Below are 14,434 nucleotides of genomic sequence, written 5' to 3' on the forward strand. Positions count from 1 at the left end.
AGCTGGGCCTTGACGGCTTCGACGAACCTCATACTCATAGTGCGAGGCCGGTGAAACTGACGACTTGAACAGCGAGGCAAGGGCCCGTCGCGTCCGCCCGCTTATCTGCCCCAGCGCCGTTCGTTCCTCGCGGCGCATCGCGTGCGCGAACTACGGAAGTTCGGCGGCCAAATAGATGCGGAGAGAGTTCGATTCTTCAGGTCTTATCTTGAGCAAAGGGCCTCGCCGGGCGACGTTCCGCGTGCGCGGAAGCCTCACTCGTCGCTCGTTGAGGTATCGCACGGCCTTCGTTTGGGTGCTTTCGCCTCCGTGTATCAGTGATATGGGACAGGGGGAGAAGTCGGGCGTGAAATAGAATGGGAAAAGCCCAAACGCGTGGGCAATGCTTCACGAGAGGCACGGGACCGACGATTACATACAGCCACACCCTCTCAGTCTGAGTCCAATATCGTCCGAGATCAAGTTGAACGATGAAGAGGCCGAGCTGGCACGCGGGGAAATAAGAGCGAGTTCATTCATGGAGACCGTTGGTGTGGAAGTGATTCCGATGTTCAGACCGACCTCAACCTATGACCTTCCCACGCACACTCACCGATATCCAGCATACGCGCTATACCCCGAAGGTCGCCCTTTCGAACTCATACAACCGCCATACTTGAGGATATGTAGCACATATCCACTGAACTCTTCCGGATGATGAGCTATCAACACTTGAGAAGGTGTTCTCCCATACTATCAGGCTTGACCTTCATGGCGGAAATGGACATATTGTCCTACTATATATGATGGACCAGACAAAACCGATGACTGTCGACCCACCGCACTGCTATCCAGAAGCTATCGAACCTACTATCGAGCCAGCGCCGCGATAATACCAGACTTGGCTACGTCGCGACCATACCTGTGTTCACGGGCGCCTATATGGATCCCCGCGCGGTGTTATATGCCCAGTTTCGCTCACGTCGTCTCTCCTACGTCTCGTCTCGCCGCACCCGTCATTATTGGCTGTGAAGGCGCCCAGAAAGAAGATGTACATATACAGATACATCCCAGACACGAATCATCGCATATGTTCTACCCCGTTCAATAGGATTCACAAGACGAGAACAGAAGGCTGTGGGACGGCTCGCGCTACGGGTGACGACCACATAAAGATCGCTTTCTCTGGGGGGTTCCGGATCGCGTAAGAGAGTCCCCCTGGACTACCGATGCTCGGCCGTCCTCAGCGACACATATCCACTCGCCGGCGCAGCCACCCTCATGAGACCGGTCTACCCATCGACAACTATCGACGGTGCTGCCTCACCACGAAGGCCAAGCTCCAAAAAGCTCACGCCTATCTGCAGTCGGCCGAGATTCTGTGGTATAACGGGGTTCCACTCATGTATTACCAGACGGTACACGGGTCACGAGAGGAGTGAGTGTTCGTTTTGTGCGATCGCTCGAAGGACGCGTGGTGTTGATATTGTTATTATCGGATAGAGCGGTACGACGCTTCAATTACATCAGCGACATACTCACTCCGAGAGCGGACGAGGTCGCGTGGTACAAGTCGATGGCGAAACACTACTTCATCACGATATGGGTACGTCGTCAAGCTCTGTCGAACGCGCTCGATGCGGCATCTAAACGCATATACCTCGACAGAATGCCACGTATGTTATCAGGCAGGGCACGATACAGCTGGGCACACCCAATCCGTGGACGCCGCAGATGGTGCTCCCGCCTCCGCCCGATCCGTGGACGCCTTGGGCATGGAACACACCCGTATGGTCCCCAGAAGCCGACGACCTCCCTCCGCTGGTCGAACAACCTCCGCAACTCGTTCAGCGACCCCGACCATTTCCTTGGTGGTACAACATCAATCCGCCTCCGCCCATGGCATAAGCTGGAATGACGCTGTTTCCTTGAGTGATCTGCGTTTTGAAACCTCTTTCCCATCCCTCAAACATGCCCATACCTGAGGCACTCGGAATGTGCTCTCATTCTTGGTTACATGATTCACGATAGAAAAGCATTTTCTCGGCGACAGAGACCCCATTATCTACAGATATTCTACAATATACCCATGCATGTACTCTACAGCAAATCGACGATACCACTGCCATGATCTCTCAGGACAAGCGGGATATGACGTCGTAAACCAAAGCCGCAAGGAGCGCCAGAATCGCCACCGAAGGACCCAGTCCGAGGACCTTCGCGAGGTCCCATAGAGTGAGCGTTCGGTGTCTCGCCGCCGCGGCTAGCCTGTGACAAGCGGATTCCAGCGTCAGAGAGCGGGATTGGCGCTGAATGAGCAGCCCTCACCCTACGGCGCGCGACAGCCGGCGGTCGAGCACGGCGTATATGCCGGCCGTGATGCGCTCCTTTTCGACGCGCAGGACCGGGCCGTCGTCGGGGATAAGGTACGTCGCACCGGACGTCTCGGCGGACGGATCTGTACACGCAAAATGCGTCCGGGGTAAGCGCACGTTGGGTAGGGGAAAAGAAGAAGAAGGCGCAGTTGCGGTGGCTTTACCTGTGGAAGAGTAGAAGATGGCGTTCGCCACCCTGTCGAGAGGCGCCCAGGGCAGGCCGGCCATGAGCACCTTCATGGCTGGCGGAAGGATGCCGGTGTCTAAAAGCGGAGAAAGATGGGTTCAGTAACCCGTGGAGGAGGAGTAGCGCCGGGATGGCTGGCTCACCCACGAACCAAGGGCACACTCCTACGAGTCGGATGCCATACGCGGAAACCTGAGCGTGCAAACTTCGAAGCGTCCCCAAAAGGGCATGCTTGGATGTCGAGTATAGCACTGCTCCAGGGATGCCGTTCCAGGACGCTATGGGAGAGATAAAAGGAGGTCAATCTGTGATTTTCTGATGATGGGGATGTGGGAGCGTGTACGTACCCATGGAGCAAACCAGCACGATCGCCTTGAGTTCGTTTGCATCGTTCGTGCTGTTCAGTTTGAGGTAATGGATAGCAAGATGGACGGCTGTTGACCGACACGGCAATAATAACGGTAGGTCAATCGAGATGCCAGCGCAGTGAAGTCCATGGAGTCATACGCACTGTGGAGGACGGCTTTCAGGTTGACGTCCAGCACCGTCGTGGATGGTTCGACCGGAACGTCGTGTCCGTACTTTGCCGAAGGCGCCAGTGTCGGCTCTGCGAAGGGTTTGCCATCGGTGATGCCCGCGTTCGGGACGACGATGTCCACCTGGCCGTACGTTCTCAGCGCGAACTCGAACAACGCAACCTGGTCATCCCACGACGTGACATCGCACGGAGCCGGTAGAACGGCAGCTTCCCTGTGGAGCGCAGAGCGACGCGTTAGTTCGCTGGAAAAGGAAGAGAAAGTCACGACGCCGCGGACTCACCCCCCAGCCTGCGCGCAGAGCTTGACACACTCCTCCGCAGCCTTTAAGTCCAAGTCACCTAGAACAACCTTCGCGCCGTGTCGGGCGAACTGCAGCGCGCTGGCCCTGCCTATGCCGTTACCGCCGCCGGTGACGATGACCACCTTCCCTTTGGCGCGCGACACGTATGCCAGCAGTTCTTTGTCGGAGACGGTGGTCATTTTGGAATACGGCTGCCAAGGGCCAAACGCCGCGAGCGCTTAAGCAACTACTGCGTCTCTGGCAGAGTTTTGTTATCGGCGCCTGTGAGGCTGCGTACGCGACTTCATGATGGCCGGTATTAGGACCTTGATTCGAAGCTTGGCTGTGCGGAGAACAAGCGCTGGATCGCTTTTGAACGCTGTCCGTTTGCATCGCCACTCATTGTTCAATGGGCGATAGGCCATGCGCGAGGTACGAGCGTTGGCCTATCAGAGGACAAGCTCAGTCCAGCAGGCGAGGAAGGTGGGCTTGCGAGGCTACACAGCCTCCACCTTTCCTCGCCTCCTGCTTCGCTCGTCGCGTTTCCCGCCCGTCCCGCCCTTTCGATTGGCACCAAGAGTCCTTAGGATCTTGGAGCCCAGAGTGCAGTTGCGCGTGTACGGTTTTGTTGAACCCGCCCACGCGCGGCGACTCTCGCCCACACCCCGTTACTCGTGCGTACCTACCTTACGCTCCACACTCGTCCGGGGTCCCACTCTGGATGAACCAAGGACTAGCTTGTCTCGAGCTTGTTCTCCTCCATCGCCACGGACTGCTCCCCCATAACTCCTGAAGTATCAGACATCAACAGCTTTCGCCACCATCTAAATTGCTGCCTACTCCATTGTCCTCGCGACTGCCCCCTATCAATCATCAGCACGACATGACGGAATGCAGGCCGTAGCGCGCCATTGCGACGATGCTGCGAACCCTGACAAGGACAAACTCTGAACATGATTTGCGCCGATCGGGTCGATTTTGCCATTTCGAGCAAGCGCGGGCGACTTGACTTATTGTTTCCCCGGACCCGGCACTGAGGCCTCCGGCCTGGCATTCAGCGCATCCCGCAGCCGTAGCTGCTATATGTTAGGACTCGCTGATAGCTTGAAAGAGAGCGACTCCTGCTCCTGTTTCAGCAATTCAGTGCCTTTGGGATGGTGCGGGACCGCATCCTTCGGCGCAGAAGGGCGAGCCCATATAAATATCTGGCGTAGCGTGCTAGAGCGACATACACGCACTAGTTTCCCTGCGAGGATCATCGCTACCACAACCACGCCTAGGAACAATTAATATCTCAGCATCATGCCGCGCCATGCGAACGTATCGTACGGTTCTGTCGTCGGGTTGCGGCTTCCTATCGATCAATTCCGGGGGTACTCCTCCAACATCCAGCGACAGCTACAGAAAGCGAACGCGTACGTCGAGTCCGCGGATGTCCTGCGGGACAGACGTGTTCCATCTTCGCGTCAATACCACCTCCAGGTGTTACGGCAAGAGTGAGAGTGCTTTCCTTTCCTCACGGAGGCACTCTAACGAAACGGGGTTCGGATCAATAGGGCCGTAAGGCGACTGAAGATCGTCCGCGCCTCGTCCTGCGTGTGTCCCGAAGACGTGGACCTGTACAAGAACCTCGCCAAGTCCTACTTCATCGCCGCATTTGTACGCCTCGACTCTTGTACCCCTGCTTTGATATTTCGAGTCATGCTCACGAAGTCACCTCAGGACGCTGCGGTCCAGGATAGCACCCCACATCCGCCCCTTCTCCTCAGAACACGAGCCGAACAAGATAGTAGCCCTTCCTTCCCGTGGTGGCCTCAGGTTCACCCCGCGCCGGCGTTCGGCTGGGCGCTCACGCCGTCCGCCGTCCCGGTCTGGGGGTGGACTCCGCCGGCTACGAAGCCTGCGTTTGGCATGTTCGCACCTCCGACGGGAGCTCGACACTTGGGCCGGTTCACATGAAAAGTCCATTTTTTGCTCGTTGATTGCACCCGAATGTACGCTATGCGGCGGGATGCCTGAGTATCGCCCCGTCCTGTACCATGTTTTAGCTTCGTATTCTGGAATCTCATCATACCCGATGTAATTGTTGTATACCCCTTTGTACCATAATTTTTTTCGTGTGTAGTTTTGTGCCAGTGGAATATCCAGAAACCTTCGCATAACGCACGTTCAAAGGCTGGGCTGCGGTCTTCAAGCTTCCAGGCTGTACAAGGCTGTATAAATGCTGGGAAGCGACGCGTGGTGCGCGCGATCAGGCTTGCCACTATCCCCAACGCGAGCTCATGCTAGATTCTACTGGTTGCTTGCAGCACTACGCTTCTGGATCTAACGGAGAAAATGCTGGATATATAGCTTCATTATTAACGCGAGGCAGCATGCCTTTGGAGTCTGACCTGCTCAGTCACCTATGGATGTCGAGTCGTACATTCGTGCTCAAGGGCTTGCCGACATAGGGCAGAATCGTATAAATACCCCGGCGACATATTCGGGTATCCCGCAGATCCTCTCAACTCCAAACACATCCACCGCCGACTTCAAGTCTCCAACACCGTATACCCATTGACGCGTCACGACCATGCGACCCGATCAAGGCGATACTTTCGGCTCCGCCGTCGGTCTGACACTCCCAATCGACGAGCTCCGGAAGAGGTCATCGAGCATTAAATCTCGCTTTGACAAAGCACAGGCTTATGCCGAGTCAGCCGACCTCCTGCGAGAATACCGCATCCCGCCGGACTCGGAGTTCCGGCCTACATTAGACGTGTTGCGCGACGAGTGAGTCTTCCACAGGAACTTGACCATAGCTCCCCTTCAAGCGTCACAATAGGGCCCTGCAACGCCGCGAAGACATTCCCGAGCCCATGTGGCGACGGTACAAAGCAGAGGTGGACCGGTTCAAGGCCGCCGCGAAGACGTACTTCATCTCGACCTGGGCACGTAATCTCTCGTATACTCTATGTGCTTCGCCATGTTCCTCGATTGACGATACTCCCTCAGAATGCCGCACAGCAGCCTCCTCCGCCGGTACAGCTTCCAACCCCGGCTGACTCTCCGATAATGTCTCCCGCGCCGCAACCGCCTACCCGCGGATCTCCCTTTGCTCAGGCTCCCGCTCCGCTGGTGCAACCTCCTGCGCCGTACTGCTGCATTCATGGTCCAATGGGCGTGCCATGCCCACCAATCATCCCTACGCCGGCTTGTGCTACTGTTGCTCCTGCTGCACCTGTGTATGCTGTCCCGCCGGTTGCTCCGCAAGGCTACGGTTTTATCCCGCCTATGCCACAGAACTCTCCACCTGCGCCATGCGTTATCTATGCCTGGGGCTCAACTGCTATGTACCGTCCGCCTTCCTGGTGAATCCGCTCGATTGTCTCTGCACACGCTCATCTGTGGCCCTCTCGGCTCGCTACTTTCGGTTAATGTCGTCGAGTCTCACCTGCCATACCTATGTTACATGCCTCAGTCGTTCTATGATCATTCTTTTCCCGCTGTGATATAACGATACCGCACTGAATGCACTCCACGAACCCTTCTTATATAACTCGTCACTGGATAAATGAGATAAGAATATCTTCGAAATACTCTCGCAGGATACTGAGGGATATGAACTCTGTTCGCCTTCGCCGAAGTGGAGTGTCATTGCGGAACTCGGTAGATCAAGGCGAAATTTCTCGCGTATGATAGCTCAGTACAGCGAAAAACCGATTACTTCTGCTGCTTAATGAACTCTGTCAGTACGCACAGACTTAGCAAGCTCAGTAGTTAAGATGCAGGAAACCGGAGGCGATCCAGTCGAGGCCACCCGGCGAGATCTGGGAAAAGCTGTGCTATCTCCCCTCAATCTTGTCCTCCTGAAGCCTGCCACCATTGAGACTCGGACTGTGGGAACATCGGGTTGCTCTCTGCTCTCTGCTCTCTGCTCTCTGCTGCTGCTCTCGGAAGCGAAAGAGAGCATGATGGCCGAATGTGTCTGGAGCACATCTATGCCTAGTGCCTTTGTGTGGCGCGCGGTGGCGGATGCCTGCGGAATGTGCAGCTTTTGCCTGCATTATTGCGCTTCGAGTGGTATTGTACTGCGGCTTCTCGCACGGCTTGATATTCGGGCCACCTGAAAGCTATAGGAAACGATTGTGCGGCCTCGTGTTCGGCTGTGCGCTGGGCCCAAAGAACTCGCTCTGACAGGGCCTCAACGCACGACACACACCCACGGTGCTTTGAACCTGTTTGCTTAAATTCAGCCTTGTTCTCTTCCGGCTCTCCTCGTCCAACTGGCTGACCGTCTGTTTCGCTTGACCATCTCCCTGAACCGACCGCCCCTCTTGCTTCACTATCTGACACTGCTATTGTCACTGTTGTCAAAACTAACTATTTCGCATTCTTGCCGCTTCGCGGTTCATTCGCTGATATGACAGACCCGGCAGGCAATGCCCAAGGTACCTCAATGACTGCGATCCAAATCCAGCTACGGCAGGCGCGTCTCTATATCGACGGTGCAGACATCCTCCGCGAGCTTGTACCAGCGGTGTGGCAACACTCTAGATTAGTTAGGGAATCACGGCAAGAGTGCGTTGTTGCTTGGTAAGAACCTCATGCAATAGACTGACTCTAGTCTTCCTACTGTAGCGCTATGCGGCATCTGAGGAACATCACACGGAGCACGACCACGACACCTCCATCTCCCCTGGACGTAGGTTTCTATAACGCCAGTGCAAGGACATACTTCTTGGTCGCTTGGGTGCGTATGACCCTCACTTCTCCTCGATGTTCCCAGTGAACTTGAAGATCTTAGCAAGCATCTTGCATCGTAATGTCCGTGCCCTCGCCGATCTCTTTTCGATCTCCGCTTGCACCTCCCTTACGACCCGCGCCCGGGCCGCCCTTACTTCCTCCAAGACGTCGCCGCATGGTTGTACCTGCCCCACGGTTCCGCCAGCTCTGGAATCCGTGGCATCGGTCGCGAATTGTCTGCTGGCCAACCAAACCTGCGACTCCAGGGATGCAATGGGGGTCTGGCCTGACCGCTGCTTGGACGCCACCGCCCGTAATACCGGCACAATGGCCGGTACTCGTGTGGTGATCTTGTGGGGATCAATTAACGTGCCCCTGTTCTTACTTGCGACTGGGTAGGTTCCGGCTACACCGGTGAGAGGTCTTCCTGGGCTTCCTTCGTAGTTGTTGCAGTTGTATTTTCATACCATCAAGTGAATGGCATATTCTCCCGTAACGTTGCAGCGATGTACATTAACTAAGACGCGTCGCTTTGGTACCTGCGCTGTTTGAGAATTTTCGTCGAGAGTTAAGCACGCAAGAGCATGTTACACTGGGAACGCGTGACTATACGCGTCAAAGTCACGCTTTGACGCTCTCTGTTTCATCTCCGCCATTGGGCTCCCCAGACTCCAGAGGTTGGGCGGTACTCGCCGCAAAGAGGGCTGTAGCTGAATATGGAGAACCCGCACAACGAACGGCAAGCCGTGTTGCTCGAGCGGATTGTGAAGAACAGCGTGCGTTCTCCCGCTGGTTTGCACATGGCGAGCGATACAGGGTGTGATGATGACCTGTGATACAGAACAAGGCCACGGAGCTCTTCATGGAGCTGAACAGGGCTCTTGAGGTAAGTCACGAACTGAATCTTTCACTTTGCAAGGATACACGTCGTGATCGATACAGGAAATCCATCGCGCGAACGCGTCCATCCGCACCGCGGCAGATCTCGTCACGAAATACAGGCAGAACGTCAAGTTCAACTTTGAGGTGCAGGGTTCGTCCGAGCCGAAACACGATGTATAGATAAGAGGAGGCTCTAGACTCTCGGATTGTATATAATGAGACAGTGAGGTACGTGTCCGTTCTCGATACTGTGGTCGCCCGACTTACGATCGTCAGAGTGTCCCAATGGAGGCCATCTATTACCGTTATCCTGCACGCGCCGAGGGTTCATCTCTCCGTGTCACTGAAAACCTCATGAACGAAGCGTCGACTACTGCCACAGAAGTGCGATAGACATGCACTCGGCCGATTGTCTGCACGACGACGTGAACGCGTACACATCTTCGATCACGCTGCCCCCCGTGATGCGCCTTCTTCCCGCCGTGCTTGCAAGTCCCACATGGTGTGGCGGACGGGCGCGCCTTCTATCGTCCCGCAGAAGATGGCGCCGAAGCTTTTTTTTTCGAACTACACCTCGGCCCGTCAGAACTGGAAAGAGAGCACGAACGCCTCCCGCATCTTATGCGCCACGTCATGTCTCCTTGCCTGACTCGCGCGGAGCTCCGCGAGCGATGTAGGAGGATGCAGACGGATGGACGCCCCGCCGACGACGCCGCGAACCCGCAAGGTGCGGGCGTAGACGAAAGGACCGGCCCGCGAACGACGTGCGGATGACCGCCGCCGCCCCGGTAAACCTGCACGATGCGGAAGGCGGGCACGCGCCCACGCGCACGAACGATGGTTTCAAAGTGCGCTTGAGTGTTTGCAGGCACGGTTACGAGGGATGAACGGTATGGAAACCGTTAACGCCAAGGGGGCGAGGTCGACCTCCCCAACCCGGTGGGGGACTGCGATTTCCTTCCTTCAGCGGTGAGCTCGATCGGTTGCGTCCAAGTCTGACGTGTCCACCAAGCATGCATACATCCGTACACGCTTTTCATGCCACGCATCTTGCATGCTGCTAAGTTTCGCCATATTGCCGAGCCTTCCTTTCGATCTCGTGTCGAGGTCGCACACTTCTTTCTGTTACTATCTTCTTCTATCTGCCCGCAGAAAAGACGTCAGAGCACGCTTGCTGGGATCACGATAGATCGATGCGGAAGTATCCCGTCTAGGAAGCGTGGTGTCTTGGAGGGCGACCTGCTAGAAGTTGTGGTCCTTCTTCACCTTAACTTCTGTCGTATCTTTGTGCCGGATGCAACAAGAAAGCATCGGTCGGGGCTCCGCGTGCGATGACGGGTAGAATGAACGGTGTCCGGTGACCATTGCAACACGCTCGCTGCGTATCAGCTCACCAACAGGCCGATCCTTGGACGGCCGTCGTTTCTCGGATGACCTTCATCTTCGTGTGTTTGTAGGGTGGTTACGTCATTCTCTGGGCCGCTCTACAGCCTGCGATATGTGTCGTCGGGGAGCAACTGCGCCGCAGACATGAAAGGAGCACACCCATAATTCTTCACGTCTGCGGTTTCGGAGAAGAGAGGGTCGATAAGAATAAACTGAGACAGAGATAGCGTACATGCTGCATAGGTAAGCGAGACGACGCGTTTGCTTCGTGAAGAACGTCGGGTGAAAGGGGCACTCGGTCGTCGAGGGGCGCGTGAGCAGCGCTATTTCCGAGGCGGCGCTCAGAAGGGAGGTTCTTTGCTGCGGATACGGAAGAGGGGGCGGGGTTCTGCCAGCGCCCGCATACACGAGAAGACGCGGTCCGGTCCACCCTGCCCCGATTGCTGACGCAGAGAGAGCGGGTCAGAACCCGGTTCGAGCTGCCCCAAGCGGAAACCCGCAGTTCGTGTGGCGGCGGGGTCATTTACGGGTACGCGGCGCCTGGATGCATATGATGAACAGAGGAAGCGGGCAAGGTTTCATACGCACATCATAACGAATGTACTGCCCAAGACTATTGGGTCAGCTGCGTGTATCCATCCAGACGAGGTGGCGAGGCTGCGACCATAATCCAGATCAAAAGGATTGGAGCTTGGAGCATACAGCACCGCCGGGAACAGCGGACTTCGAGGAAACCGCTAGACAAACGCGGAGGCACTGAGTGCTGCGGATAAGCAGAGGCGTCCGCTTGGCGACAGGATACCTGTACGAACCACCGCCATGAAAAGGGTTGCATAATGACTGATGCAACAACTTAAGTAAGAGCCAAAGGGCGGCTTTCGCGCGCCCCCTCGCCTTCCTCGTCGCGATCTTCGCAGCGCAGCGCTCCCACTCGCACGCGCGGGCCCGGTGCACGACGGGGGGAGGCGGGGAGAGTGGGAACCTAGGAATTTCTGACTGCATGCACTGGAATGCCCAGCGGTCTCGGCTCGTACGCAGTGCTTGACCCCCAGCCAGATTCGTCATAGCGCGCGGCTTTCATCTTCATCTGAACATATTCATGGCCTTCCGATACGATACGTGATACGTGCTAGTCTTGGTGGTCACCGCTTCTCGGCAGAGATGCCAGCAAGGTATTGTTAGGAGCGGCTGCGGAATGTTGGTGTGAGAGCGCGGGCGACGTGGACGAGGGAACGCGCGCACCGGGAAGGGCAATGGCGCAGGGACGGTCCTAGCCCGGCCTCCGCGCATCTCTCGCTCTCACCGGCTGTCGGTCGTCCAAACGGCTGGCTATCATTGGACCTTGCCCTCGGCGCGGGAGACATCAAAACGGGTCCAGGATCGCAAATATGATTCTCTCTGAAGGGGGCTTAGCGTGATATTAAAGGGACGCGCGCCCGCGGTGACCGGGTTGCGAGACCAACATCCCCTGTCTGCCCAACGTCCTCTCCTTACCATATCACAGTCGTCTCCTGGGTTATTTGGACCACAATGTGGATCCTTTCGTCGGGGCTTTTGGCGTTGTCGTTGGGTGCAGTCGGTCTGGCGCGGCCGGTGAGTGCGAACTTCGGACGTCGATCCACGGATGGGGCTGATGCATCGTATCGTAGGACCCTGCAGCGCTCGGACTGTCCCCGAGGCAGACCAGCACGACCGCAACGGGCGAGTCGAAATGCTTTGTAAACCTGATGTGCATATCCGGCGTCCTGAACGGCTCGACAGTAGAGTGTGGGTATCACCCTCCTCGCCTCCCTCCATAGTGTCGGGTCGTGTAGAGTTCTTACATATCGCTTCGTTCAGACACTCTCCAATCCGCCGGGAGCCAGAAGCCGGGATGGATGGCCATGTTCGTCATACCTTCTGCTCGTTATGCGCGCCGTCCCTTGACTGTATCGCGTCTTCAGGGGCTTCGGCACGCTCATGTCCAACTCCCAAATGGTCATCATGTGGAGCAACTCGGACGGGTCCGTCACTCTCTCGCAGCGCACCGCGTCGGGCGAGTCGATGCCCAAAGTCGACCCCTCGCCGTCGCGCGTCGCGACGCTCCAGACCTCTCTCAGCACAGTACGTTGCCCCTTTCCTTCCTCGTTCTCGCGGCGGACGCCTTGCTTACACCGAGGCTCCAGACCTCGGGCTCGAACCCCAAATTCGTGTACACCGTTCCCTCAGACTCGACCACGAAGCAGAACATCATCTGGGCGTTCGGCACGCAGAACCCGGGCAACGCCGCCGAGGACGCGACGATCATCCAACACATCAGCTCGGGCATGAGCACGCTCGACCTCTCCGCCACGCTCACCGGCGACCCGACCTCACCCGCCGCGCCCTCCACCACCTCCTCTACCTCCTCCTCCGGCTCCGGCTCCGGCTCCGGCTCCGGCTCCGGCTCGACTAAAGGCGGGTCGGGATCGTCGAGCTCAGGAGGAGCGTCGAGTCTGCCTTTTGCGCCGTACCAGCGCATGATCATCGCCCACGCCGTCTTCATGGCCTTCGGCTTCCTCATCGCGCTCCCGACCGGTGCGCTGCTGGCTCGCTATCTCAGGACGTATTGGCCTGGCTGGATGGGCGCGCACGTCTTCGCGCAGTTCGTGCTTGCGGCGCCGTCCGTGATCGTCGGACTCGCGCTTGGGATCAAGGCGGTGTCCACGGCCGGCGCCCCGCACCTCAACGATGACCACAAGGTGAGCGCCCATCTCCCTCCACCTCGTCCCGTCTCATCCCCCGCGTTTGGTTGTCTGATTCTGATGCAACGTTTTTTTTTTCATGGTTACGCCGAACAGAAATGGGGCGTCGCGATCTTCGTGCTGTACATCGCGCAGTGCTGCGTCGGCATGTTCATCCACAAGGTCAAGCCGCGCGACCACCAGTCCCGGCCGCGCCCGCCGCAGAACTACTTCCACGCCGTCTTCGGCCTGCTCGTCATCGCGCTCGCGTTCTACCAAGTCCGGAACGGATACAAGACCGAGTGGCCCATGGTCAGTCTCCTCAACCCCTTCCGCCTCCCCTTTCCCTCTCCCCGTGCCATGCGAAAGCCGAGTGCCTAACGCGTCCGCATGCAGACGACCGGCCGGGGCGATGTTCCCGACGCCGTGAACATCGTGTGGTATATCTGGGTCGTGGTGAGTGGGACACCCCTCTCCTTGTGCACGCCAAGGACGACGAACGTTGACCGCGTTTTGATGCCCTCCGCAGCTGCTCCCGGTGCTGTACCTCGCGGGCCTCACGCTCCTGCGGAGACAGTACCGCCTCGAGCGCGCGAGCCGGACGGGCAGCAAGGAGCGCCCGGCCGACGACGACTACATGCTCAATCAGCGCCCGAGCGGCGAGTACCGCGACTACTAGACCCCCCGCTCTCTCTCTCTTTTCGTTCTCGGTGTTTTCTCCAATGCCCATGCGTCGAGGCAAAAAAAAAAAACCCCGCGCGTGTGAGGCGCAGATCTCTCGGGCGTTCTGGGCGTGTGGAAGGGGGGAGAAAGCGGCTGCATACGGTAATATGGACGTTAGAACATGGACGCGCGCGTGGGGGTTCATTGGAGATCCGACGACGACATCTCTACTACATATCGACATGTGGCCAACTTTGGCTTCATTTTTTTTTCCACATACCATGCATGGATTCGGTTCTCGCGCGTATATACGTAGAACTCTTGTACGATAGATGCCGGTAGATCTTGGGAGCATAATGCATGATCGGTCCAAGGTACTGCTTGGCGTGTTCGCTCACTATTGAGTTGGTTCCTTGGTTGTTCCTTCGGAGGAAAAACACACTGTCCAGTGTCGGCACCATCTCTGCTGTGATAGGGCTCATTTAGTTTCAACAGGTCACACGGGTCTTGCTAATTGAATAAGATATTTTACGCTCAAAAGCACAGAAATTGCCACCAACGATTCCAAGACAATATACCTACGAAGAGAATTGTCGTTTTAGATTCAGAGAGAGTGCCCCGTAGCGAGTGGGATCCGCTGCGCAGCATTTATCACACCTGATAACACTGAATGAGCCCTATCTGATAATGATCACACGTCGCTTGTCGACAGG

At 56.9% G+C, this 14,434-nt stretch overlaps 6 protein-coding genes across 6 annotated transcripts; 4 read left to right on the forward strand and 2 right to left on the reverse strand.

Annotated features, from left to right (window-relative positions):
• Positions 1 to 2,303: 2,303 nt before the first annotated feature.
• PUNSTDRAFT_62675 (NAD(P)-binding protein) lies at positions 2,304 to 3,560 on the reverse strand (the record flags this gene model as incomplete). The annotated part of the gene is made up of 6 exons (XM_007380931.1): positions 2,304 to 2,437; positions 2,519 to 2,617; positions 2,685 to 2,819; positions 2,889 to 2,975; positions 3,053 to 3,291; positions 3,361 to 3,560. 6 exons carry the CDS (start codon positions 3,558 to 3,560, stop codon positions 2,304 to 2,306), a joined length of 894 nt encoding a protein of 297 aa, XP_007380993.1.
• A 1,102-nt stretch (positions 3,561 to 4,662) lies between these two features.
• PUNSTDRAFT_131635 (uncharacterized protein) lies at positions 4,663 to 5,319 on the forward strand (the record flags this gene model as incomplete). Its single annotated transcript, XM_007380932.1, has 3 exons — positions 4,663 to 4,856; positions 4,917 to 5,019; positions 5,083 to 5,319. The coding sequence occupies 3 exons, from the start codon at positions 4,663 to 4,665 to the stop codon at positions 5,317 to 5,319; spliced, it is 534 nt and encodes a 177-aa protein (XP_007380994.1).
• A 616-nt stretch (positions 5,320 to 5,935) lies between these two features.
• On the forward strand, positions 5,936 to 6,407 carry PUNSTDRAFT_42722 (uncharacterized protein; the record flags this gene model as incomplete). The annotated part of the gene is made up of 3 exons (XM_007380933.1): positions 5,936 to 6,135; positions 6,188 to 6,297; positions 6,358 to 6,407. 3 exons carry the CDS (start codon positions 5,936 to 5,938, stop codon positions 6,405 to 6,407), a joined length of 360 nt encoding a protein of 119 aa, XP_007380995.1.
• A 2,397-nt stretch (positions 6,408 to 8,804) lies between these two features.
• On the forward strand, positions 8,805 to 9,150 carry PUNSTDRAFT_131637 (uncharacterized protein; the record flags this gene model as incomplete). The annotated part of the gene is made up of 3 exons (XM_007380934.1): positions 8,805 to 8,864; positions 8,930 to 8,974; positions 9,031 to 9,150. 3 exons carry the CDS (start codon positions 8,805 to 8,807, stop codon positions 9,148 to 9,150), a joined length of 225 nt encoding a protein of 74 aa, XP_007380996.1.
• A 1,280-nt stretch (positions 9,151 to 10,430) lies between these two features.
• Positions 10,431 to 11,315, reverse strand: PUNSTDRAFT_50449 (uncharacterized protein). The gene is made up of 3 exons (XM_007380935.1): positions 11,169 to 11,315; positions 10,945 to 11,112; positions 10,431 to 10,896 (listed from the first exon to the last, which is right to left on the reverse strand). Exons 2-3 carry the CDS (start codon positions 10,947 to 10,949, stop codon positions 10,698 to 10,700), a joined length of 204 nt encoding a protein of 67 aa, XP_007380997.1. The 5' UTR covers positions 10,950 to 11,112; positions 11,169 to 11,315; the 3' UTR covers positions 10,431 to 10,697.
• A 261-nt stretch (positions 11,316 to 11,576) lies between these two features.
• Positions 11,577 to 13,963, forward strand: PUNSTDRAFT_83095 (CBD9-like protein). The gene is made up of 8 exons (XM_007380936.1): positions 11,577 to 11,949; positions 12,006 to 12,123; positions 12,196 to 12,241; positions 12,300 to 12,459; positions 12,522 to 13,076; positions 13,176 to 13,370; positions 13,455 to 13,514; positions 13,588 to 13,963. The coding sequence occupies exons 1-8, from the start codon at positions 11,887 to 11,889 to the stop codon at positions 13,735 to 13,737; spliced, it is 1,347 nt and encodes a 448-aa protein (XP_007380998.1). The 5' UTR covers positions 11,577 to 11,886; the 3' UTR covers positions 13,738 to 13,963.
• The last annotated feature ends 471 nt before the right edge of the window (positions 13,964 to 14,434 follow it).

This window comes from Punctularia strigosozonata (genome assembly GCF_000264995.1).
Source record: "Punctularia strigosozonata HHB-11173 SS5 unplaced genomic scaffold PUNSTscaffold_3, whole genome shotgun sequence".
Classification (NCBI taxonomy): domain Eukaryota; kingdom Fungi; phylum Basidiomycota; class Agaricomycetes; order Corticiales; family Punctulariaceae; genus Punctularia; species Punctularia strigosozonata.